Source organism: Harpia harpyja, chromosome 15 (assembly GCF_026419915.1).
Source record: "Harpia harpyja isolate bHarHar1 chromosome 15, bHarHar1 primary haplotype, whole genome shotgun sequence".
Taxonomy (NCBI): domain Eukaryota; kingdom Metazoa; phylum Chordata; class Aves; order Accipitriformes; family Accipitridae; genus Harpia; species Harpia harpyja.
In genome coordinates, this window is record NC_068954.1 from 20035778 (window position 1) to 20061920 (window position 26143).

The window sequence follows — 26143 nt, forward strand, 5'->3', positions numbered from 1 at the left end:
ATTTAGACAGGTTCCCTGCTCCAGGGAAAGTGCCACTCAGAGGCAGGTGTGCAGCTCTTGGCACACACTGTCCGGAGAGGTTAAATGCAAGAGTTAGACACTGGTTCTGTGCTCAGATGCCCTGAATTACCCTAAGAGCAGCCAACTTTAGCTTGTAATACCACATTCACTATTACTATGTAATGGTGTGTGTAAAGCCTGTTATTTAAAAAAAATCCAGTAGTGGAGTAATAAGCTCCTGTTGTAAACAAAAAACTGACAAGGGCACCACCACCCCCAAACTAAACAACCTTACCACATGCAGAAGGCAGCCTGTCATGTTTTCTAGCATTTGTGGGCTTTTTGCTAAATTTATGATAGCCAGAAAAGCAGATTGCTCAGTTCCCATTTTTCTCCCAAGTCACTCTTCCTTCTTTGCATGAATTCAATGAATGGGAAAAACTGCTCAGCTCATACTGACATCTAGGATTAGTATTGATAGAGATTTAAAATTATCTAAACAACAGTGATGAGGATCTGATTGAAGACTAAAAAAAGAAAGATAACAAGTAATTGTCTCAGCAGTCCAGTAGTCCGCATTCAGTTTATACTGTGAAATCCTTTACGAGAGGGAAAAAGAATAGATGGTATGCAGATGGATCAAAACTGGACCGTTCAGAGCGCTAATGAAGAAATAAAGGTGCAATGTGACTATCTACAGCTTCCCATCTCCATGCTATTAGTGCTACTGAATAGACCAGGATGCTACATGAGAGCAATGAGAGAAGAAGGTGTAGAGAGATGTTTCCTTTCTGACACTGACTCTGCATTAGGGGAAGGATGCAGAATGTGGAGATCTCCGTGGGCTTTACCCAGTCAATAAGGCATGGTATCCAAAGCAGCTGACAGGTTTTCAAGAATCACTGTGGACATGTGATCTTTAAAAGAAGTCATGTCATTACAAAGTAATATAATTAATAAGGTTCTTAATGCCATGCAGACACAGAATGGGCAGGGTGAAGAAGTGGAAAGAATAAATTAGTCAGGTGTGTTACAAAAGTATTCCAACAGAAATAGGACAAGGTCTCACGATGCTATGAATAACATGATTTAATATAATAAGTGGAAGAAACAGACAGAAGGCAAGACTTGTCAGGATCATAGTTAACTCTAGAATTGGAAGCAAAACTGAGTCTATTACTAGTTCACTTCTCTGAAAGAGGCTTGTATAACCATACCAAAGTTTCAAAGCTCATGGGTAGGCTGTTTCTCTAAGGGTCGACTGAAGATTGTGATGATGCTAGGGGATTACTACTTTGCAGCTTCACTGACATATAGTTCTACACTGAAGTACAGCAAGTTTTTTGTTACGCAAGATCTCAATTCTGAGAAGGAAGATAAAACACCTCCTTTTCCTGTCTTATATTTTTAATCAAGGTAATGAGATGGCAGTATAACTTACACTTGCAGGGTATGCTAGATAAAGTGACTACCTAGTGACCTACCTACCTAAAAGCTCAGTTTTATATAGGAAACACTTGACTGAGGTCACATCAAATTTTGCTTTAAAAGCTTATGTGGGGAACCCAGAAAGGTGCCCACCAAAGCCGCTCTATCACTCCCCCCTCCTCAGCTGGACAGGGGAGAGAAAATACAACAAAAGGCTTGTGAGTCGAGATAAGGACAGGGAGAGATCACTCACCAATTACCGTCACGGGCAAAACAGACTTGGGGAAATTAGTTTAATTTATTACCAATCAAATCAGAGTAGGATAGTGAGAAATAAAACCAAATGTTAAAAACGCTTTCCCTCCACCCTTCCCTTCTTCCCAGGCTTAACTTCACACCCGATTTTCTTCGCCCCCAGCAATGCAGGGGGATGGGGAATGGGGATTGGGGTCAGTTCCTCACATGTTGTCTCTGCCGCTCCTTCCTCCTCAGGGGGAGGACTCCTCACTCGTCCCCTGCTCCACCGTGGGGTCCCTGCCATGGGAGACAGTCCTTCACGAATTTCTCCAACATGAGTCCTTCCCACAGGCTGCAGTTCTTCATTAACTACTCCAGTGAGGGTCCCTTCCATGGGGTGCAGTTCTTCAGGTACAGACTGCTCCAGCGTGGGTCCCCCGTGGGGTCACAAGTCCTGCCAGAAAACCTGCTCCAGCGTGGGCTCCTCTCCCCACGGGGCCACAGGTCCTGCCAGGAGCCTGCTCCAGCGCGGGCTTCCCACAGGGTCACAGCCTCCTTCGGGAACCCACCTGCTCCGGCGTGGGGTCCTCCCCGGGCTGCAGGTGGAGATCTGCTCCACTGTGGACCTCCCTGGGCTGCAGGGGGACAGCCTGCCTCACCATGGTCTTCCCCACGGGCTGCAGGGGAATCTCTGCTCCGGCGCCTGGAGCACCTCCTCCCCCTCCTTCTGCACTGACCTGGGGGTCTGCAGGACTGTTGCTCTCACATATTCTCACTCCTCTCTGGCTGCTGTTGCGCAGGTTTTTTCCCCCCTTCTTAAATACATTATCCCAGAGGCACTACCACCGTTGCTGATGGCTCGGCCTTGGCCAGCAGTGGGTCCATCTTGGAGCCGGCTGGCATTGGCTCTGTTGGACATGGGGGAAGCTTCTAGCAGCTTCTCACAGAAGCCACCCCTGCAGTCCCCCCACTACTAAAACCTTGCCATGCAAACCCCATACACCACATTATGGTTAAACATGTTTCAAGCTAAAATATTTATCAAAGAAGATTAAAATGCTTAGCTAATGTGTACATTACATGCATTAACGTGGGACAAAGTAATCAGCTAACATTTACAGTGAGCTTAAATAAAAATGTCCTACAGACACATGCCATTACTTAATTGATGAGTGTATTTTTTGTATACATATATTAAGTCCTATTTTTTTCTGCAGACTCTCTGTTATAAACACAGAAATGGCTGCCAAGAAAGTATGTCAATAAATTAATAAACAAGTTTTGCTTCTAGTTTGGGGGGGGAACACAGGACCCCTTATAAGCTGAATAAGGCGGGCAGTGAAACACAGCTGAATTTATAGTGCAATGGGTTGAGAGGAACGCTTGGTATCAGGCCATGGCTCAATGACCACTCTCATTCAACATGGTGCCACCATGTTTCCACCAAAACAGGGGGGCTTGCTCTCCTCTCTTTTCCCTTAGCTGCTCATTCCCAATACCTCAGCTGTGGTAGCACAAGCGCTCGTGCAAGCTTTGATTTGGCAAAAATTGGCTAGACTTGTATATTGGATCAGCTTATTCTATGGTGGCTACGCAGGGTTACTGTGTATAACTGTGGTATTGACTACAAGTGCTAAATCATTTATGAAACCCACTCAAAGTCCTATCCACATATATATTTACATTATTTTGTATTCAGATGAGGAGAGCTTTTGTGACTGGACCCTTCAGCTTTGCAGGTGGGGACTAAATGTTTCTCTTCTTGGTGAGTCTTCACACTCACTTCACAAAACTGTGAGCTACAGAGCCTGAAATGTCCTCTCTGCCCCGGCCTGGCTAAAAAAACCCACAAATCCACCAGTGCTACAGCAACCAGAGAGCAAGTACCATGAAGCAAGCACAGGTATTGCTTAGCCTAGCGGTGCTAAAAGCCACAGTAGTAAAAATGCAATCTGTCACATGAGGAAAGGGATCCATCTCTCCTGCCATTGCAGCACAACAGCAAGGAAAAATCAGCAATGGAGGTGCAGCAGTAGGGCTGGCTGATCACATGCAGCCTCAGTTTTACCAACTGGGAGAAAAAGCAATGGAAGTAATGCATATGGTACTCGTTGGACTTCAAAAATCTTTTTTTTTTCTTTTGGTTTGAATCTGAGCTCTGCATGTTGGTCATGACAGCAGGAGAGTTACTGTTCAGTCCTTGCATGTAAATCGGATGTATGAATCTGTTCAACCAGAGAATTAATGAGTGTAACAGAAGGTCTTTTCTTTCCCCATCACTTACTGCTCATTGCTCCTTTAGTATGCGTTGCCCAAAGAAGACTACGAGTAATATACATGTGTAAACCTGTAAGGAGTAAGAAATCCATCTGCTGTAGAAAACCATAATTAAAAGAAAAGCTAACCAAGAGCAATAAAATAAAAATATTCCAGGCAGGAAGGAGTGAAAAGCCCGAGAGTCTCAGTGGAAACCTTTACAGAGATAATTAATGTAAATAATCTTGATCTGAGAAAATCAGACATAAGCATTTTGTAAGCAAGAGTAATATGAAGTCTCATGAATATGTTGGAAGAAGCAAGAAAAATGCAGTAATTATATTCTGCTACAACCCTGACCAAATTTTTTCTGTATTCCACCCAGGCCTGTCAAATGCATAAGCTCTTTGTTTGTTGTTTTGGTTTTTTTTGAAAGAGAGATGTCACCCAACTGATACGCACAGTAATGTTGAACCCATTTGCTGTTTTTGCAATGGCAGGCAAAATTAACGTCATTGTTTCACATTCTTGGCATTTTACTAGGCCACCCTTGTAAATCTGAACACAGCGCCCTATGGCTCTGGCATTTTGAGATTGGCTTTGTCACAATATGTCCGTATTAGAGGTACGGGGGAAGTCCAGTAGCTGAAAACGCGCTGGGCTGTTTCTGGAGGCGGTCATACCTGTGCCCCCATCTTCTGTACTTTGATCTCATCAGAAGCTCAGCCGAGGCACTGAATTCGGCATGTACCCAGACCTCCCGGCTTTGGTCTCCACGTATGTGACGCTCCCAATACCAGGGTATGTGACAGCAGGTTGCAGCTGGCAACAGTTTGAATGTTAACCTGCTTGGACAAGGTAGTTCTCCTTACTTCAGAGGCCACCACCGAACGGGGCTCAGCTGGAACACGCTTACCAGGGGCTCCTGATTTAAATAGCAGGATGAGGACCGCTTCGATGACCTTCTTCAGCTCTAGATTTTTGGACATACTAAATACGTCGAGGCCCCTGCCACCTGGCCATGACAACCCCTCCTGGGGTGCTTGTGGAGCCCAGAAGGGGAAGCGGGGACCGTGCAGCAGGTTGCAGGGGACATTTGCTCGTCCCTTTTAATGACTCGTTAGGGATGGCGAGGCCGCCGGGGCCGACCACGGGACCGGGGCCGTTCCTGGGGCTGGCGGGGGACGACTTCAGCTGAGGCACCTGTGAGGTTTCACTCGCCTTTTAGTCACTGGGGCTTGCAGAATGAGGAGTTTGTGTGTGCTGCTGTGACCTCATACATCTCGTGCCCAGCCCTCCCTCCCCCCAAAAAAGAAAAACCCCAAAAGCCGATTTAGGTGGCTTTTACAATACAATTATTACGAGGGGGGCGGCGGGAGGCCGGCACCAAAACCACAAGAACCCGCCAGGCCCTGGGCTTTCCCAGGACGTTTGGCCTCTCTCGCGGCTCGTAGGGAAGCCCTCGGCACGCGGTCCCTGCCGTTCGCCCGCCACGCATGCGCAGGGAGGGGGGCGGGGGGTCGGCGGCCGGGCGGGGTGCGGTGCGGCGTCCGGGGGTGGGCCGCGGGGCGGGGGCGCGGCAGCGGCGGGGCCGCGCCATGTTGCGGTGGCTCGTGGCGGTGCTCAGTCACTCCTGTTTTGTCTCCAAGGGCGACGGCATGTTCTACGCGGTGCGCAAGGGCCGGCGGACGGGCGTCTACCGCACCTGGTAAGGGCCGCGGCCGGGGCGGCGCGGGGGGCCGCCGCCGGGCCGCCTCCGCCTCGGGCCGGCCTCACCCCCGCCGCCTGTGTTGCAGGGCGGAGTGTCAGGAGCAGGTGAACAAGTTCCCCTCCGCCAGCTTCAAGAAGTTCGCCGCCGAGAAGGACGCCTGGGCCTTCGTGCGCGCCGGCCTCCCGGAGCGGCAGCAGCCCGAGCCGGCAGGTATGCCGCTCGTCCTCCCCGCGCCTCCCGCCTCGCCGCCCGGGCGGGAGGGCAGGGCGGCCCGCCGGGGAAGCGGGGCGGGCGGGAGGCAGGCAGGCAGGCCGCGCTGCGCTGAGGACCGGCACAGCCCGCTTGCCTTCTGCGTGGCGTCGGTGCCAACAGTGCGGCTTCTGGCCGAACGCGGGTAGCGGCTTCTGCTCGTCCTCCGGTGGATGTCTTGTAACGGGCGGAATGCCCCGGTGGTGAGTGCGGCGGTGGCCCTGCCCTCCGGACGCAGCGGTGGGTGGGTGTGTCGGTGCAACGGAAGTATTTCTGTAGGTGCCTGGGGAGCACTGCTTGTTCCGTGTCCCTTTTAAGGGCCGTTACATGCGTGTCTCCTCTTCAGCTTGACCTAGGATCAGGAATGACTGGTGTGTCATAAGTTTTGCATAGTAGCTTGAGATGGTGTTGGTTAACAGACTGGCATTGCTAATAGGTGATAACAGCGGTTGTCTCTAGAAGCAGTCATTTCAAATAAAACCTGGTCTTGCATGTAGTTGAACTCTTTCTCTCTCTCTTTTTTTTTTTTTTTTTTTTTTTTTTCATTTCGTCTTGGAAGGGGCACACAGTCCTCCGGCTGTAACACAGGAAAATGGTAGCCAGAGAGAGGGACCAGAAATAAACATCTCGTGTTGCAATACGTGCAAAAGGCCGTATGAACAGTCTACAAACGAAGAACAGATTGCAAAGCGTGTAAAACACGATGAAGTATACTCAGTGCCTACAGTCAGTCAAGATAAATTTTCATATATGGGTGAGGTCTTTCATTATTCCTGTAATTCTTTTCAGGTCTTTACACTCTTTCATAAGTAACAAGTGTAATTATTAGAAAGCTTTTAGGGAGGTTTGTGTATGGCAGCATCAGGCCCAGCGTAACGTTGTTTTGTTTTAAAATGGATATGTGAGCCATGATATATTTGTTCATGATGTCTTTCAGTGTAATTTTAATTGGCTTTAACTGGTGTCAACGTATTGCTTAATCTGATTGTTATAGGTGGGATTTTATGTGTGTCTGAATCACAGACTATATTTAAATATACAGATGTAGCTGGGAAGTTTTAAAGTTGACTGAAGAAGACAGGAACTGTAGTGAAAATATGGAACTTGGGGCAAAGGTGCTTCTTGAGGCTGACTAATTTGACTCCAGCGAGGGTGTGAAGCTGCAGTGGGACTTTGTTCTGCATTACTAATTTACATGGCTTCTGTAGTTAACTTTTTGAAGGGCTGTCTGGGGAGGGAAGTTTTGGGAATTAATCTGCTGGCAGACATTTCTTTTTGCTTAAAGAGTCTACATCCTTGAAGGAGTGCTTGAACTTCTGCTTTTGGTAATTCTTTTGTAGGTGACTTTGCAGTCGTTTACACAGATGGTTGTTGCTCAGGTAATGGACGTAATAGGGCACGTGCTGGAATAGGTGTCTACTGGGGACCAGGCCATCCTTTGTAAGTAGCTGGATGGATTCTTTTTCTTTTCTTTTCATTTTATTTTAGTATATTACTGTTTGCTTTGTGTGATTTACAATATCAGCCTCCTTTGAATATGAAACTCTGCTGTTGAGACTCATAATGACAGTGCTGTGAGACTAGTGAGTTACTGAGGGGAAAAGAGAAATCAGCTTCTCTGGGAGGTAAGAATGTGGAGAAAATCAACTGGAAATAGTATTTTTAAGGGCTGAAGCTATAATTCAAATAATGCAGAAAGTTTTAAAATAGGTTTAGGTGTGCACAGAAGATAACAAATGTAACTGCATATTGTTGGCAGGTCCGTATATGCAGGTTGCACTATGCAGGTGGAAGTTAGAGCTAGAATATCTATTCATCCTCCTTTATAAAAAGAAAGGTAGCTCTCGTATTTATTTTTCTAATGTGTAGTCATTATACACCAGTCTGAATATTTGGAGTAACTAATCTACTATTCATTCCATGGACACAGAAATACCAGTGAAAGACTTCCTGGACGGCAGACTAATCAAAGAGCAGAAATACATGTAAGTAGTAAATGTCATAAAATGCTTCTGCCCATTAGACTGCAGTAGCACGCTCATGACTATTTCAACTCTGGCCTTCAGAAATTGGTTACAGAGCTGTGAGGGAAGTACACAAAATATCAGGAGTTATGACTTGAACAAATCGTTCTCTTCAAGTTTTATTGATCTCTCTTGGTTTTGAACAAGGTAATTCACCTTGAGAATTCCCAAATATCATCAGGCCAAGCACAGCTATTTAAAACAGCCTTGTTTTAGGAAAGCCTGGTTCTCAAATCTGTAGAGTATCCTTTGCATTTTTAATGCATGTATCTCAGACCTTGGAGTGAGGGCTGCTGAGTAGCGGTTAAAAGGACAATCGGCTCCTTACTGTGATAGGATCAGAGTATCATATTCCTTAGATAAATAAACAATTCTAGGCTCCCAGGAGTAAATTCTGTTACTTCTGAAGTAAACTTCCATTGGCAACAGCAGATTTAGTCTTCCCTCCTCACCTCTTCTTAATTCTGTTACGCTGCTATCCTGCACTGTGTGTTTGGAGATGAACTGAAATGGGGAATTGATCTGCTTAAATACCACAGAGGCCTCATTTTAGTGAGGGACAAGCAGGGGTGATGGTGGTGTGCCAGGGGTGAAACTTGTCACTAAAGAGATTTTCAGCTTTACATCCAGACCCAGCCACTTCTTGCTCTTATTATATTGCATAGCACCAAAAAACCCTAATAAAACCCTTTTAGGGGTTCCAGACTGTTGGAACTGGTATGAATCCTTCCTCCTCAAAGTTGTGGAGAAAGGGCCTAAAACCTGGTGTGCAGTTGATAGAGGCTTTGGTAGAAGACTGGGCAGAAAGCTACTCCTTCAGTAGAGTTGAACATCAGAATGTTTTGTGGTTTTTTTGCCAGTGAAACTTAAGCAGCTCCCTGTTTGCCTGATTCATTAAGTGGTCGTCTGCATGCATAATTTTGAGAACCTCTGCTCTAAAGCATGTTGATACTCATTGATGGAGAGATTACTGTAATATTTGTAGTTCAGTGTTAGCATCAAGTACTTTGCTGGTATTTTAATTGCATGTGTTCAAAATCATGTTCTGAACTGTGATTCTATTGAAATGTTCTTAAGGCAGCCTGCAAAGCAATAGAGCAAGCAAAGAGTCAAAACATCAAGAAACTAATTATCTACACTGATAGCAAGTTCACTATTAATGGTAAGTTAATTATTTCAGTTTTCCTGATTTTTAAAGACACACTGCACGCTGTTTCATTACATAAGGCCCACAGAACATACTGAGTCCTCGGGAGAGGGATATAAGGACGAGAATTCATAGCTTATTTCAATACTCACGACTGCTTGGGGAAAACCAGCGTTTTTGTCTTAAGGCATTCAGTATGACACAAAGTCTAGAAAAAACGTTGTTCCTGTATACTGTGTCAAGGATCTGCTCAGAAGTTGGTGTAGTAACCCTGTAGGTATTTTGGTTTGTTTTGCTTGGATTGGAGAGGCTGTCTTAATACATGCATGTGAAGTACATTCAAGTTGCCTTGCTTTTTATGTGTAGACTACACTTTCAAGATTTCAGGCTACGCTAGAAGACTAGCCAGAGATGGTATGTGCTCAGAATATGTATTTAAAGTTTCACCTTCATCCAAAGATTTGGAAAATTTAATTTTATTCCCTATAAATGCCATATGGAGCAGGCAGTAAGACGATTCCTGAATAAAACTTTTTCCTCTCTCCCCAAGATCTTCAGATTTTACTCCCGTGATAATTTGGAACTGCATAAGTATTTTTTTCTTTGTACTTCACATTTTTCTAAAGGGAGTACATGTGTTTGCTGTTTCTGGATCACTTTGGAGTTTTTCTTCTGTTTTTCTCATTAAACAAAAACTTACTGCAACTTTTGATGGAAAATTAAATGTTGCGCTTTCACACTTTGGTTTTTGGGGGGGGAGAGATGGGGGGAATGTGAGTATCTTGTTCTTAGCATAACTTCCTATACTTGAGCGGTAATGCTGGAGGTAATCATCTGTTTCATTGCTTGTTAATAATAAAGCAAATAAATGGTTGGTATGTTAAAATTCTGTATAACTTTTCTTCCAAATAAGTCATTCTGCTTTCTAGAAGCCCTCCCCCCCGCCCCAATTTCTGAAAGTAGAGGAGTACAAGAGAAGAGTGTCAGTTTTTTCTTTTTTCAGGTGGCTCATGCTTAGAAGTAAAGCAGAACTTACCTTGAAAAACTCTGATGTCACCTTGAGTAGCAATACCCTAGAAAGGACAGAAAGCTACTGAGTAGGAACAAGTGACTGCTAGTCAAGGAAGGAGTTGCTGGAGCTGTCACTTGCTGCTTGTTTCAGATGCTGTTAGCTTCAATGTGCATGAAAGAGGTTCTGTCCGGAAGTAGAAAGTCTCAAGGACTTGTGCTCTGTCCTCCTGATTCTAGCTTGTAAGTTGAGGAAGGGACAGTAAATGTTAAGAAACAAAAGAATTTTCCATTGCTTCTTCCTTAAGATCATCTCACAGATCTCTCATTTGAGTAGCTTGTTTTCCCCAAAAGATGATACAGCATTTCCTATAGGAGCAGAATGTGTGTGGGTGTAGTGATTTGTTTTGTTTGTTTTTTTCTTGGTGGTGGTGCGTTTTTTTTAGTCTCTGTTAGAAGCATTCTGAAAAAGGGAAGAGTAAAAGGAAGTCTCTGCTCTTCAGGACTGGGTGTTGCATGCTGATCAGTAGAATCCAAGTGCATAATTTGTTGCAAGAAGCAAGTTGTTCAAAGCATTAAGGAGCAAAGAAACATCTTTGCAATTCTTTGCTTTGTGAGAGAAAAGTGTATACCATCTTGTCTGTGTAACTGGTGCTATGAAGGAGGAAAAGTTGCTGTGTCAGATAAAATTCCTGTAAAACTTGGGTACGAGACTTAAGTATGAGGGAGGAAAAGAAGAATCTTTAGGTGCAAGGTCTTAGTCTCTCTGTTCTTCCTTGCAGTTTGCTCTTGCGTTTTGGGTCACTGAGGTGCAGGTTCCACTCTTGTTTAGCCAAAGTTATTTTGTAAATGTGTCTAGGAGTTATTTTTTAAAATACCAGAGGAGGAGGCTTGCAGTTAAGTACAAATGGACGTGGTGTGCTTTGGTTTGTTTTTTTAGGAGGTTTTGTGTGCAAGATTGGTGATTCTCTGTTTGGTTTGGGTCTGTTTGTCATGAAAGCAGTAAGGATGTCTTACATTGTCAAGACCAGCAAGGTATTAAAAAAAGAGGAAAAAAAAAAAAAATCCTTATTTAAGAAGTAATACAGTAAATTTTCTGGCCAGCAAAGAATGGCCAGAATGTTAAATCTTGTTCTGTAGAAATCTGCTTTTGTGGTCCTTCTCTGAAGGATTCTGTTCAGTGTGCAGAAGCCATGAGACAGCTGGCTGGCTGTTTTTCCTCTATGCATGTATATCTCCTCAGTTTCGCAAAACAAAGTGGTAGATTTGTTCTAGCTTACTGTACCATCAAGCAAATCCTTAGCTTCAGTTTATTGAAGTTCATGTCATAATTTTATGTGTAATGCATATATAAGATTGTAGTCTTTAAGTTAAATATCTGTTTGGGAAAACATGGTCAGGTAATACAAGTAATAATGGAAAAATAGGATCCTGAAAGACAGTAGTAGAGAACCAAACAAGAATATCTCCCATATCCGGTGTCTTTGCCTGAGACTTTGTGCGGCGTTAACGTCTTGTTAAAAGGCTGTTTGCTCCATCTTATCCTTGTTGGCTTCTTTAATAGCATTTTTACGGTAATGCTTCGTTTGCATAGGTATTACGAGCTGGGTTGACAACTGGAAAACAAATGGCTGGAGAACAAGTTCAGGAGGAAGTGTAATAAATAAAGAAGATTTTGAAAGACTTGATAATCTATCAAAAGGCATAGAAATTCAGTGGGTAAGCACCTCATTTCTTATTCTTAATGACATCTTAAACATGCTTCTTGTAAAAACTTAAAAGTATGACCATAACTGAGAATTTTATAGAGCATAATATTGTACATCCATAAGTAAAACCATAAATACAGTGAAGCTGCTTTTTTTATTTAAAGCCAATAAGCAGCATAACTGACGGTCTTGGAACCAGTATTTCATTTATTAAAATGCATGTTCATATTTGTTTTCTGTCTCGTTACTACTTAGAAAATGCCTGCAATAATTATTTTTAGTTTGTTAGCACTGTTAGTAGATAAAATTTCTATTCCTGGAAATCTAAGCTTAAAATGTAACTGTGACTTTTTGAGTCATAGCTGAGTTTCTGGATTTGCTTTTCAGAACTCTTGAGATGCTGGTTCCTTGGTGTAACTCAATCACATGATTGTCTTTAAACTGGGAAAACCAAGAGAGTGTAACCTCCAAATAAACTAACTGTACCTTAACTGTGGTTTTTCTAAGAAAACTGGGCACAGAAGGGTCTTTAAAATACCCATTCTTAAGTTTTAAATTGTTTCGCTCTCCAGTAAAGAAGTAAAACAACTTCTATGCAGGTATTCCTGGTAAAATATATTTTTCTGTAACCTCTAGCATCAGTGCTAAACATTGTAGGGGATATCTTCCCTCTCCTCCTCCTAAATTTTATTCTACTTGTGGCATAAGACTACTGATGCTAGAAGTAAAACTCTGTACCATTGACTTTGTGTCTGCTAATGGCATATTTATTGGGCTTCTCTCTTTACTCTGTAGAAAACAGGATGACGTAGATCTTTAATGTGCACTTTTTCTATGGGAAATCTATTGCAGATATTCTTCCGTTCATGGTGTTCTGTGTTCCAGAGTTGGCAACTCCAGTTTAAAGGCTGACTAGATTTCTATATAACTACTCCTATTGTCTACTGAGGAGAAGGAAGTGTAAAAATTTAAAACTAAGACCGAAGTTCAGCTGTCCTTAGAGTATTTTACGTAATGAAAAAAATACTGTTCTTTATGCACACTTCTTACACCTGAATTTCTTAAACTTGGGAAGATTTTTATTTCGGGAGGAGCAATGTATGCATACACTTTATTTTGGTAATCTGCCTGCTCCAGTGCGGGGTCCTCCCCGGGCTGCAGGTGGAGATCTGCTCCACTGTGGACCTCCCTGGGCTGCAGGGGGACAGCCTGCCTCACCATGGTCTTCCCCAGGGGCTGCAGGGGAATCTCTGCTCCGGCGCCTGGAGCACCTCCTCCCCCTCCTCCTTCACTGACCTGGGGGTCTGCAGGGCTGTTTCTCTCACATGTTCTCACTCCTCGCTCCAGCTGCTCTGCAGCATTTTCACCTTTTCTTAAATACGTTATCCCAGAGGCGCCACCAGTTTTGTTGTTGGGCTCAGCTGTGTCCTGCAGCGGGTCCATTTTGGAGCCGGCGGGAACTGGCTTTCTCCGATGCGGGGGCAGCCCCTGGTGTCTTCTCACAGAGGCCACTCCTGCAGCCCCGCAGCTGGTACCAAAACCTTGCCATATAAACCTAATACTGTGTCGCACACACTTCATGTTTGTCCCCTCTCAGATCTTGTCAAATAGCAAGCTTGATTTTTCTTCCTCTCCTTCCTCCCCCCCACTCCTCCACCCCTACTTCTGACAAGGATGGGCTTAAGGCTGAAAGTGTTTTCAATTCCTAATTGAAGGATGGATAGTTAAGACATCTGAAAATTGGGAGATTCTTTTCATACCCCATTTCTGTATCCGAAGTGAGTGCTGTAACCACCGAGGCTGTTAGTGGCATAGAGGTCTCTGGCTTTCTGGGAAAAGATTAACTTGGTTTAAGCACTGAATGCAGATAGGTTTTTCTCTCTTCTCTGAAAGTGGGAATTTTGAGTCGGAGCTGTTGTCTGCATTTCTTAAAGGCTAGGTTAGGTGGTCCTTATCCAGCTCACTGCTTCCCATAAAGATGATTTTCACAATTTTGCAAGACTTCCCTAGGGGAAGGGAGACTATGAACGTTCCTGGGAAGAACACGTAAGGACTAAATGTGAGGAGAGGGCCTCTAAGGAGGTGTTACTGTACTGTGAATGAAAGGGTGTTGCATGATCGAATTTCATGTATGTACTTTTTTTTTTCTTGTTTTCTTGCATATCTAACGCTTCTCTACTTTTGTCCTAACAGATGCATATTCCCGGTCATGCTGGCTTCCAAGGAAATGAAGAAGCTGATAGACTGGCAAGAGAAGGAGCTAGTAAACAAAAGTCCTGATGTACTGGGACTAGAGACTGTTGCAGTGGGAGGAAAAGGACAACATCACAGTGACAGCTTGAACTGCTGTAATTGTTTCAGAGTTGAACTTTGAACTGTACTTCTTTCTGGCCTGAAGTTTTAAACATGTACCAACTTCTGGGGAGAAAAACCTCACATCTTCTTCTGTAGCATTTGTTTTACAATCAAGTCAATATTTAGTTGATGATACAGAGTGTTTGCTTTTTTCCATTTTACTGAAGGGCTGCAGTCAGTCTTTTTAGCTGTCTTGTAGACTTCTGAATTCACTGTAAAGACAGATTTCTGAAGAAGAAATGTCGAAACTTTATCCTAAGCATTCTGTGTTTTCCTCTTAGTAAAATAAATTAATTTTTTTGTACAGAGGTATATATTAACAGCCCAAAATAGTTGGGGGCGGGGGGACTTTGGGGTTGGTTGGTTTGGTAAGAGGTCAGTGACCTAACACGGAGATGTCCATTAATGTTCTTTGGCATTCTGGTACTAGCAATAACTGCTCTACAGATGGGCTTGTAACACTTGCCTGTGCCTCACAGTATCATCATTTACAGCATCTGTCGATTTCTTTATAATGTTACTTATTTTGCAAGGTAGCGTGAACAAACTAAAAAGCCAGGTCACAAGAAAACTTGAACAATGAATTTTTACTGTTCTCCTCTCTCTAGTTGCTTCATGTCCAAGCTCTTTGTTTCTGGCTTCCTGTTTCCATGAAGTAATTTTTTTATGCATGCTGGTTCTCGTTAGCATTGTTAGTTCCTCTTTAGTGTTGTCCCAAAGGTAATAATTGGCCTTTTTATCTGAAATGGAACTAGAAGATGATCAGTTTCTCCAGATCGTCTGGATGTGAATTGTCTGACTTCATTTTTTCCAGTCAATGATGAGATTAATGGAATGGCTAATGTGCACTTAATTTAAGAGAGTAATTGCCAGTAATCAACATAGTTTTATTTTCCCTGCATCTATATGGGAAGAGCAAATGGGTTTGGTATGTTATCTTTGTCAACTTCTTTGTAAGGTACCTTCATACCATTGAATAGTAGGGCTTAAGCTAGAAGTCACTGAATTTTTTTTTGTAGTTGTTAATTGCTATACAGAATGCTAGAGCTGCTGAAGGTTGATTTCTTAATAGTTCTTGTGTGTTGTTGTATCTTTACTGAGGCAAAGTATGAGCTCTTACGTATTTAGAGTCACATGAATTGTGAGAGAATGAGGAAACTGGCTAGCTAGTAGCTGATAGATAAGTGAGGTTTCTTTAGTTGTTTTCTCTCCTCCAAAAGTGCACAGTAAAGCTCATCTAGGGGTAAGGTAGTGCACTGGTTAGATTTTCCCCTCTGCTTCTTTTGTATATATGCACACAATTAGCTGTTTATTTTAGAAGTTTGGCTTGAAGGGAAACACTCCATCATCCCTGATCAGATCTCTAGCTGAGGCAGAACAGTGCGACCAACAACATACTGAAGAGGGATCTGATAATCTGCCTATCGTACCTCTCCAGTTAAACATGTAGATCCTATTTATTGTATGGAAATCTGTATTTTTTTGAAGCAGCAGCTTTGGAAAAAAAAAAAAGTGTAGATAGTGGTGGGTAAGTCATTAATATCAGTGTAATACTGAATTTAAGCAACTTTACTACCTGAATCTAATAGGTAGTTTATAATAGGAAATCTGATAGGAAACAGTTTTGTGTTAATTTCAAACCAATGTTTATCATTCTTACTCTGGAAATTCAGGACAAAAGAAAGCTGAGAGGGAAGTTACAAGATTAAGGCTGATTAAAGGGTGGAAAACAAATAGTACTTCTCAATGGGACTCAACAGGTGCTCAAGGACCCACAGAGGATGTTGCCGTCCGAGTCATTGTTTCCAGGGAACTAAAACTTGAGGAGGGTATTGGCATTTAGCAGCCAAGACATTCAGTGGATAGGCATTGAACTTCTGGCTGATTTGTATGTCCTTCTGAAAAATGTGGACAATACCAGCATTGGACCAGCTTACCTGTAATGTTATGGGACTTGCAATTAAATTTTATCCAGAATCGATAACCAGTAGTGCTTATACATGAATACTATACATTCAAGGGATCTGGTAGCATCTCTAAGAATCTGGGAAATAGTGGTTAAGACATTTTGATAAGTATAAAATTCCCTTCTTAGGAAGAAAAACGTTTAAGGAGGGATTGTTTCTTTTTCAGTTGTTTCTCCAGCCTTACGTTGTGTTTAGCTGGCTGTCGGTTTATTTCCCGTATAGAATCGCAGGGCCGTGGAGGCTGGAGAGGAGGACCGTGGAGTGCACCGTGCCCACCCCAGCTCTAGCAGGTCGGCCGGAGCAGGCCGCCCGGGATGCGAGTATCTCCAGGGGTGGAGACAACGCAAGCTTCCTGGGCAGCGCGCCTTACCGCTCTGATTTCCTTCTTTTTTTCCTCCTAATTTATTTCTCCATATTGTGGGGTTGCAGTGCAGGTCTTTGAGGCCGAGACTGAGCGGTAAATTCAGTCAGAGCGTTACCGCCGGGGCGGACCAGAGGTTAGGCGCCACGGGTGCGGTAACCAGCGGGTCGGTTACCCGAGAGGGCTGGGGCGGGGGAGAAGCCCTTGCTCTACCCTGGCAGCTCTCCCTCGGGAGACCCCCCACCTGCGCCGCTCGGCCTAGAGCGGTACGCTCACGTCGCAGCGGCGCCTGCTGCGCGGTACGCCCTCCTCGGCCCAGGTGGAGCTGCAAATGGTGGCCCTTTAAGGCTCTCCCCGTAGGCTGGCAGCGCCGGGCCGACGCCTGCCCCTGCCCGGCCCTTCCAGCCCCGCCGGGGCGGGCCGCTCCCGCCCAGCCCGGCCCAGCGGAGGGGAGCGGGGCGCGCAGGGCCGGGCGGCGGGATGGTGGAGGCCTGGTACATGGACGAGTCGCAGGAGGACCAGCGGGCGCCCCACCGCCTGCGGCCCAACCGCGCCGTCAGCCTGGAGCAGCTGCGCCGCCTCGGCGTCGCCTACCGCAAGGTGCGCGGCAGGGCGGGCGGCAGGGCGGCCGGGGGAGCCGCCGCAGGCCGCGCCGCTCGGCGGGGCCCGGCCCGGACAGGGGCCTCCGCGCGGGGCCGGCCGGCGGCCGAGGCCGGCCCCGACACCCGCCGGGCCGGGGAGAGGCCCCGCGGCGGGGAGGGGGGGGCAGCCCCGGGGCGATGCTCGGCGGCGGAGCGCGGCAGCCCCGTATCGGCCGCGGCCGGCCATGCCGAGCCCGGGAACGGCGCAGGCGGCGGTGCGCGCCTTGGGCGCCGACGGCAGCCAGCCTAGCTGCGCCTGGAGCCGCCTGCCCCGCCGCTGCTGGCGCTCCTGACAACTCGGGTTTTTCCACCTCGGTGTCCTCGACGGCGTCTTGAGCAGTTGCGTCTGAACGCCTTTTTTTTTTTTTTTTTTTGCTTTTTCCCCCTGCTTATCTTTCAGTTGGATGCCGACAACTATGAGACTGATCCCTGCCTGAAAGAGATTCGGAGAGCAGAAAATTATTCCTGGATGGATATAATAACCATACATAAAGACAAGCTTCCAAATTACGAGGAAAAGGTATGCGAGTCCTTGCTTTCAGTGAGGATTTCCACGCTGAAGTCTAACCGCTAGAGTGTGCAGCCCGCTTCTTAACACCTACACACCCTGAGCAGGGGCGCAGAGATGAGATTTCCGGGTGTAAAATACATCCTGTACTGAAGTCCTGAACATCAAAAAAGCCATTCTGCTATTATTTTTAAAATAGCAGAGGCCTTTTGCTTCTGTAGATTGCCTTCAAAGGTTTTTAAGGATAGTTCCCATCACTCTGTCATTTCAAAACTAAGATTCCTGCCAGCAGAGCCCCGCCAACGCTGACCTGTCCTCAGAGAGCCTCCCTGGGATGAAGGCAGGTGGTTGTGAGCTGGGCATGGGCTTTGAAGGCTGAAACATCCTGATGGCTGCTTGCAAAATACGTCTTTTCAAAGTGAATGTTAACCTCATGGAATCAGAGGGATACATTCCCTGTACAAGAAGATTTTTTTTTTTTTTTTTTTTTTTTTTTTACCTTGGGAAGCTGCTACCTTGCCTACCTTGTAACAGCTGAATGCGAATGGTGACAGGCTCTCAGATGAGCCTGCTAAAAGGAGCTTTCTCCTCCTGGCACTGGTGTGCTGCTCTGACCTGAAGACAGCAACTCAGTGGTACTTCCCTACTTTCATTAAATTTCCATTTGCCAGTTGCAGTGGGTTGACTCTGACTGGACACCAGGTGCCCACCAAAATTGCTCTGTCACTCCCCTCCTCAGCTGGGCAGGCAAGGGAAAATATAATGAAAGGCTCGTGGGCTGAGATAAGGACAGGTAGAGATCACTCAGCAATTACCATCCCAGGCAAAACAGACTCGGGGAAATTGATTTAACTTATTACCAATCAAATCAGAGTAGGATAGTGAGAAATAAAACTAAATCTTAAAAACACCTTCTCCCCCCCCCCTTCCCAGGCACAACTTTACTCTTGATTTTCTCTACCTCCTCTCCCCACAGCAGTGCAGGGGGATGGGGGATGGGGGTTGGGGTCAGTTCCTCACACGTTGTCTCTGCCGCTCCTTCCTCCTCAGGGGGAGGACTCCTCACTCGTCCCCTGCTCCACTGTGGGGTCCCTCCCACAGGAAACAGTCCTCCATGAACTTCTCCAACATGAGTCCTTCCCATGGGGTGCAGTCCCTCACACACTGCTCCAGCGTGGGTCCCCTGCGGGGTCACAAGTCCTGCCAGCAAACCTGCTCCAGCGTGGGCTCCTCTCCCCACAGGGCCACAGGTCCTGCCAGGAGCCTGCTCCAGCGCGGGCTTCCCACAGGGTCACAGCCTCCTTCAGGCATCCCCCTGCTCTGGCGTGGGGTTCTGCATGGGCTGCAGGTGGAGATCTGCTCCCCCGTGGACCTCCCTGGGCTGCAGGGTGACAGCCTGCCTCACCATGGTCTTCCCCACGGGCTGCAGGGGAATCTCTGCTCCGGCGCCTGGAGCACCTCCTCCCCCTCCTCCTTCTGCACTGACCTGGGGGTCTGCGAGGCTGTTTCTCTCACATACTCTCACTCCTCTATTTGGCTGCAGTTGCTATTGTGTGTTTTTTTCCCCCCTTCTTAAATGTTATCCCAGAGGCACTACTACTGTCGCTGATGGGCTTGGCCTTGGCCAGTGGCAGGTCTGTCTTGGAGCCGGCCAGTGTTGGCTCTGTTGGACATGGGGGAAGCTTCTAGCAGCTTCTCACAGAATCCACCCCTGTAGCCTCCCTTGCTACCAAAACCCTGCCACACAAGCCCAATACGCCAATTTGTTTTAAGCCCATTGTGTTATAATGGTTTTAAATTGATGAGAATGTGAATTCTGTAGTAACTTAGGTTGCCTGGCTGGGCTCTACCCGACTCAAAGACAGGCAGTTATTAATAGGGCATACAGACTTTTGCTTGTCTTGCCGTGTTGGATCAGTAGTGGCTCAGGGACATCTGCACTAGTGTGGCTTAACAACATCTAGACCTAAGCAGATGATGGTACCTGGCATTACACTGTTCTCTGTGCACTAACCTGCTCAGGTCTCTGTTAATTGAACCTTTAAACCATGTTTTCTTCTGTGCTGTGAAATGTACAGAGAATTCACCATTCTGAAAAAAACAAGAATGATGTTGCTGCTGCCCAGGAGGAGAGAGCCTGGAGCTGGGGCTCACTGTGTAGGGGCAGGCATGACATGCTGTTTACATCAGATTGCTGTAGATGGGCCATGGTTGGCAATAACTGCGTTTTCACATGCAGCTGTAGAAGGCTTCGGGTCTAATTCAGTCCCACACCAGTGTAAAAGAGGGGGGGATAATCTGTAGCTCTGTTTTATTTTTGCATGTCAGAAAAAAAAAAAAAAAGGCACAAAATGATCAAAAAGTGAACAACTGGAAGGACCAAATCTTGTGGTGGGAAGCTTTACCTGCCTCTCTCTGAAATGGGTGTAAGCATTACTGTTATTCAGAGTCTGGTTATGTACAGCTATAGCTGCTGTTTCTTGTCAGAGAAATTCCTGTCTTCCAAAGGAAATGTAGCAGCCTGCTTAGAATTGTTCTGAGAAAGGGTCTGGCTGGCTGGATTGGCCATTTTAACCATTTTGGTCTCACCTGTTAGTTAAATCACTGCGCAGTTACCCTTTCCAAGCCTTTGTCTGCTTTGCTACGTGTTTCTACCAGATTTCTTTGCAGTTTTTCTGTGTTCAGTAGTTTTAAGAGATACTTGCTGTTCCTAGATAAAAACATTTTATGAAGAACATTTACACCTAGACGACGAAATTCGCTACATCTTAGATGGATCTGGCTATTTTGATGTTCGTGACAAGGATGACAAATGGATCCGGATTTCCATGGAAAAAGGAGACATGATAACCCTCCCTGCTGGCATATATCACCGATTTACACTGGATGAGAACGTATGTTGTTACAGATTACTGTAAATTTTGATGACAAATCCATGTGAGTGTATATCACGTTAGTAACTACATGCCCTGAGACTTGCAGTTCGTTAGCAAAACATATTAAATATGAAGTAGGAATATGAAAAACACTAAATAATTCACAGCATCTGAACCTTTCATCTCCAGGTCACAAATCCAGCTTCCTCTCGTCAGCTGTAACTGCAAGTCATTGCCACGTGATATCTGTAGCATATTTTATGTGACAGCGGTGTGAGAGCCAAGCCCTGTGGCTGTCCCTCCCACAATTGCCCCTGCTGTCAGTTGAGGTGGAGATGGTGGAGATGGATCCCTCTGTATTGCTTTGTTGTGTATCTTTGTGGGGATGGACAGAGCCTATCTGTGTCCAGCAGTGGCGTTTTTCATGACTGCTAAATTCACCTTCAAGGGAAAGAAGGATTTAAGGGTCCAGAGCCACTACTTGCAGCTAGCATGTGCGAGACTGGATGCTGGCTTCACAGGAGGTGACCTGCTTCTGGAGGATATTTTTGGCAATGGGACTGTGAGATTGGCACATGTAGTCCTGATTTGTGTTTCTGTCCTTGTGGGCTTTTATAAATATGTTTGTAACCTCAGCATTACCCCTGGAAAATTGGGAAATGTGTGGTGTCTCCTGTGTGGCAAAATCTCATCTCTGGCATAGTCTTGAGAACGATATAATTTTGAATCAGCTCTCCAGATAGCAGTTATCATATATGTAAAAAGGGAGATGCTGCTTTGGTGAAGAAACTGACTTCTCATGTCTGCGTTTTGTGATCCACAGTGAATCGGCTACAATTGCTAGTTTAAGGCTTTTTCTTTACATAGACAGAATGTTGGGGGTTATGGGTTGAATCCAGAAGAAGTCTTAAATGTTTGTCCACTTCAGAAACTTTAGTCCAGTAGTGCTATCTTCAAAGTAAATTCTTTCGGTGCTTTTAGACTTTACATTTTGCACCCAAGTTCTTTAGGTACCTAGCTATTCTTGACATTGCTGTGCACCTGGGTGCAAGATAAGCACTTAGCAGTGTTTACAAAAATAGGTAGGGTCTAAATCTGTAGCGTAGTGGACAGAAGAGGAGAGGAGAGCTCCCTATAACTCAGTGGTTGGAGCATTTGTGCAGGACATAAAATCCCCTTTGCTGCTGCCACAGCTGTACCTCGCACTTGGCATACTTTTGGTTAGCTGGTGGCAGGGGCTGCTTTTCCTGTTGGAATCTGGAGAGTTTTCACTTGCCATAGCACTATTTTTTGGCTAGGCTAGTTTATGCACTCCCCATTCAGCTTTTATGACTTTCACTTTGAAGCTTCTGGTATTCCTCAAAAGCACTGTGTAGCCGTCTTGGGTTCTGATTGCTGTTGCTTAACTAAGCAAGTAGGATTTAGATGCTGCATTGATCAGTATTATGGATCCAGTGCAAAAGATTTGCATAAGACAGGATATTTCTGGTTTCTTTGAAACCGGGAGAACTACTGTCTCTGCCTGACCTGGAGGCACTGGTTGTGTGACACAATATATCACTGCATAGGTGCAAAAGCTCCCACTGCAGTGGCTGGGAGCAGGAACCGCAGCTTAGTGGTATCATCTTCTGGAACACATGAAACTTTCAGTCCATTTTGAAATGGTTTCAAAAATTTCTGCAGAAGTGCAAATGAAACGTTAACTTCAGAATGAAGATCCCATGGAAAGGAGCTCAAATTACTTGTCATTTCTTGTTCTTTGACAGAATTACGTGAAGGCAATGAGGCTATTCGTTGGAGAACCTGTCTGGACAGCATACAACAGGCCGGCTGATGATTTTCCTGCTCGGAAACAGTATATGAAGTTTTTGGCTGAAGAAGCAAGTAATGGTGTCTGAGACCCGACAGGTGGAACAACCTAAAGCCCTGTCAGAAAAAATGTGACTGGTGGCTTTTCACTGATTAGACTTCTATTTACATATGCAATTGGAATCACAGAATCACAGAAAAGTTTAGGTTGAAAGGTCATGTGGAGGTCATCTAATCCAACCCCTTGCAAAGTACCAGGCCAACTTTAAAGCTAGACCAAGTTGCTCAAGACCTTGAGGTTTGGAAACCTCCAGTGGTGGAGATTCCACAGCCTGTCTGGGCGCCCGTTCCAGCACTTGGCTTCTCTCAGGGGCAAGCATTTGTTCTTCACGGCCAACTCCCTGGTCACAGCTTGCAGTCGTTGTCTCTTGCCCTTTCATCGAATGCCTGAGAAGAGGCTGGCTTTGTCTTCTCTGCAGTCCCTTCTCTAGTGGGAAACTGTAGTTAGGTCTCCTCTCAGCCTTCTCTTTTCCAGGCTCAACAAACCAGTGTTCTTAGCTGGGTTTTTTTCTGTTAAGGAAGATGTTCAACACATTTTGCCTTAGCTTTGACTACTGAGGAATGTCACTTGTAACCACCTGACATTTAGACTTGAAGCACTGACTGTTTTGAGCCCAATGGTCCAGAAGATTTTCACCCACCTCGTAGTTCATATCCTCAGTCCGGCCACAAGGCTGCTGTGGGACACACTGTTGAAAGCCTTGCTGTGGTCAAGGTGAATGACATCTGCTGCTTCCCCTCCGCCAAGGAGGCAGTCATTGCCTCTTGGATGGCAGTCAGGATGCTCAGGCGGAATGCACCCTTGGTAAATTGGTGTTGACTGGTTGCTCCCTATCACCTGGTATTTCATGTGCCTGGAACGGCTTCCACAATGCCTTATTCTGTAATTTTCTGCGGGACTGAAGTGAGGCTGACCAGCCTGTAGTCCCCCAGATCTTCTTTCTTGCCCTTGTGAAGGTGGCAGTATCATTTGCCTTTTTCCAGTCAAAAAGGTTTTCCTGATCTCCTTGACCTTTCAAAGATGCCAGCAGCCTTGCAGTGACATTAGCTAGTTGCATTTACAGTTGCTCAGGAATCCATTTTCTAATCTTTTTTTCCTTGATATTTCTGGCAGGTAGAATTGAGAGAGGTGGGCTACATTAATATTCATTCTGCTCTGAATCCATGCTAATGAACTACGTAGGAATCTGTTTTTAATTAAAGAAAATAAACCCTGCTTCATTCTTGCCTAAAAATGTTCATAAGATAAATTTGCATAATCGTCATTTTAGTATGCAGCTTCCCAAGTTCTGCCGCGGTACATGAAGCTGTGGTTTTCTCTCAGTAAAATGCAGCAATTTGCTCTTGTGAGATATTAATAAAATTACTTTGACTTAGGTATGGTGTTTGTTTTTTGGTTTTTGGTTTTTTTTTTCCTTGTGCTGACATTAAGGACACACTGAACAACAGTGTTACTGTAATTGTTAATCAGCTTTTATTCCTTGTGTGGCTACTGACTTCTGTGACATGGGAAAATTCATTAACTGTGTGCTTCAGTTTCTTTAGCTGTGAGATGGAGAAGAGTAGACGTAATGGTGGTCCAGTTTTCAGTAAATGCCTTGCGGTTATGAGGGACATGTAGCTCCTCAGCAATGGGCATCGAAGCATTTTGGTATGAATTTGCTCTTTACAGTGACAAATTATGTCAGCTGGGCCGATGTACTGCTTGCTCCGAATCTCAGTGGATGATGAGAGCATGGGCTGTGCGCTGGCTGCAGCCTGTGTGCTGATTTCAGCCACATAGAATACAAGCTCCTGCTTTGCATCCCAAATAAACATGACTCTAAAGAGAAGTTGAAACTTGGGCTTACATCAGTTTTCCTAATGTAGCAGATGATAGATAATTGAACTTTCCCACTGCTCTTTCCTATGGGTGTGCGCACACCATTCTTCAGCAGGCAACGTTTTCCTCACTTTGTAGCAACATTACTCCTAACCATTTCTAGGTGCTTTATTTCTTTAAGTGCTTCTGAAAATGAAGTTGCAGTTTTGAAATGAAATTTTACTAGCTTTTATCTTGAAAGTTGGAAAGGGTCAATAAAAAAGGCATGTTTCCTCCCCTAGGGTCTTTGGTTGCCAGCTAGATGAGATGCATGGACAGAGCTGACCCTTCGTTCTGCCAGCAGGGGCTCAATTTGTGGGAGGGGGTGCTGGCACAACCCATACTTGCAAAATGCAAGCCCACCCAGCGCTCCGTTCAGCCCGCACTGGCTTTTGTGCAGTGGTTTGTAAGCCTAGCTGAAAAATCAGTGTTACTAAGCAAATGGGAAGTGTAACTAGTCAGACGCGCATCGGGTAGGCTCGCACAGACGCTGTGCCGTGCCGTGTCACATGTTTCATCGGTTCAGGGATTTGTGTGCCACTTGTCTGGAAGGAGAACTTGAGTGTCCTCTTGTACAGCGCACTGGGGCATCCTGGTCTCAGAGTAAACTGGGGATTTTTCAAGGTACAGCTACAGGAATAAATGACAGTTACTGCCGGTGGCAAGTTTTATTCCTTTGACTTATATGCCACAGAAAACTGTGTTTCCGAATGCAAAGTAAAATGACTGCTTTCTCCTGGTGCTGGTATCAGTCCCTGGTATCCAATCTAATTAATCCTCCTTCTGCTTTTGTTTTCTTTTTCTTTAACAGAAGTCAACATGAGACTGTTCATTCCTCCTATGGGCCCTTCTGTTTTGATCTTTCTCTCTGCAAAAGGGCAAGTGGAGGCAGCAGCGTGGGCTCTCAGGAACCCCCATTTACAGCAGAGCCATCCCATAACAGACTGGGGGAGCAATTGGGAAGAGACAGCAGGTAACGCACTCTCCTGGGGAGAGATTTACAGTTTGGAGGTAGCGATGAGGGATGGACAGTAAAGCGGCTGCCCGCAGCAATTGCTTTCAACAGCTCGCTGATGTAGGATGTGACCTGGGAAGCAGGACTGAACCACCTTGTTTTGTTGCCTCTCTAGAGGAATATATACACCCGGCACAGCTCCCATCTCCTGGCTGTCAAGAATAACACACGATCACCCTGCTGAAGATTGTTCATCATTTTCATAGCACAATGCATTCTGCCACTGAGAGGTGGCGGGGGCTGTGGGGGTCTTACTGTCAACGCTTTTGAGTCTATGCCCTTTCGTGCTATAGGTGTCTTTGAAAGGGTGAAAGCTTTGCTCTCTGAAAGTGTTTTTTGTCAGCCAGGGAAAAAGCAATTTGGGGCTGGTATAAAGATTCCACACCTGTGAAGATATTACATGGGAGATGATTACACTGGGAGGAAACAGCTGGGCAGAAAAAAAACGTTAATATTAATAGAAAACACTCCAGAGAGTGGAGAAGAGGGAGGGAGAACATACCACTCCTTCAGATGAAAAACACAGTTTATTTTCATGGCAATTTTTTGTGTTTGGTTGTTTTCTTCTTCTTCCTTTTTTTTTTCCCCCATATACCACACATCTAAAAGTGCAAAGCAAAATTGATTTTTTGTCCAAAAACATGAGTCTGTTTTACTGCAGCTAGTGGAAAATCTTGGTGCATTGACATAGTATGAAAATTTATGTAAGTGGTTCTAGCAACATCACGTTGGCAGCATTAACTCAGGCAAGGGGAATATTTCAACTCCTCCAGGATTAGAGTTTAAAAAAAAGAAATGTAGGAGAAATGGTACTGAACTGAGGGGTTTGCAGATAGCTTTTTTGGTACCTATGCATTATTTTCCACTTTAATCTAAACTTTTCCAAAGGGGCATATACCTCAGTTTCTCATGAGCAGCTTG

At 45.3% G+C, this 26143-nt stretch overlaps 2 protein-coding genes across 2 annotated transcripts; both read left to right on the forward strand.

The window, feature by feature from the left end:
• Positions 1 to 5478: 5478 nt before the first annotated feature.
• On the forward strand, positions 5479 to 14428 carry RNASEH1 (ribonuclease H1). Its single transcript, XM_052809649.1, has 8 exons — positions 5479 to 5629; positions 5718 to 5842; positions 6441 to 6635; positions 7222 to 7321; positions 7812 to 7866; positions 8983 to 9067; positions 11655 to 11779; positions 13963 to 14428. The coding sequence occupies exons 1-8, from the start codon at positions 5520 to 5522 to the stop codon at positions 14047 to 14049; spliced, it is 882 nt and encodes a 293-aa protein (XP_052665609.1). The 5' UTR covers positions 5479 to 5519; the 3' UTR covers positions 14050 to 14428.
• A 2432-nt stretch (positions 14429 to 16860) lies between these two features.
• On the forward strand, positions 16861 to 23722 carry ADI1 (acireductone dioxygenase 1). The gene is made up of 4 exons (XM_052810298.1): positions 16861 to 17052; positions 17494 to 17613; positions 20316 to 20495; positions 22244 to 23722. Exons 1-4 carry the CDS (start codon positions 16933 to 16935, stop codon positions 22373 to 22375), a joined length of 552 nt encoding a protein of 183 aa, XP_052666258.1. The 5' UTR covers positions 16861 to 16932; the 3' UTR covers positions 22376 to 23722.
• Positions 23723 to 26143: the final 2421 nt, after the last annotated feature.

Coding starts and splice junctions, on each gene's coding strand:
- RNASEH1 (XM_052809649.1), top strand. CDS start 5,520: ATGTTGCGGTGGCTCGTGGCGGTGCTCAGTCACTCCTGTTTTGTCTCC. Junction 6,636..7,221: donor AGATAAATTTTCATATATGG/GTGAGGTCTTTC, acceptor ATTCTTTTGTAG/GTGACTTTGCAGTCGTTTAC. Junction 9,068..11,654: donor TAGCAAGTTCACTATTAATG/GTAAGTTAATTA, acceptor TCGTTTGCATAG/GTATTACGAGCTGGGTTGAC.
- ADI1 (XM_052810298.1), top strand. CDS start 16,933: ATGGTGGAGGCCTGGTACATGGACGAGTCGCAGGAGGACCAGCGGGCG. Junction 17,053..17,493: donor TCGGCGTCGCCTACCGCAAG/GTGCGCGGCAGG, acceptor CTTATCTTTCAG/TTGGATGCCGACAACTATGA. Junction 17,614..20,315: donor TTCCAAATTACGAGGAAAAG/GTATGCGAGTCC, acceptor TGCTGTTCCTAG/ATAAAAACATTTTATGAAGA.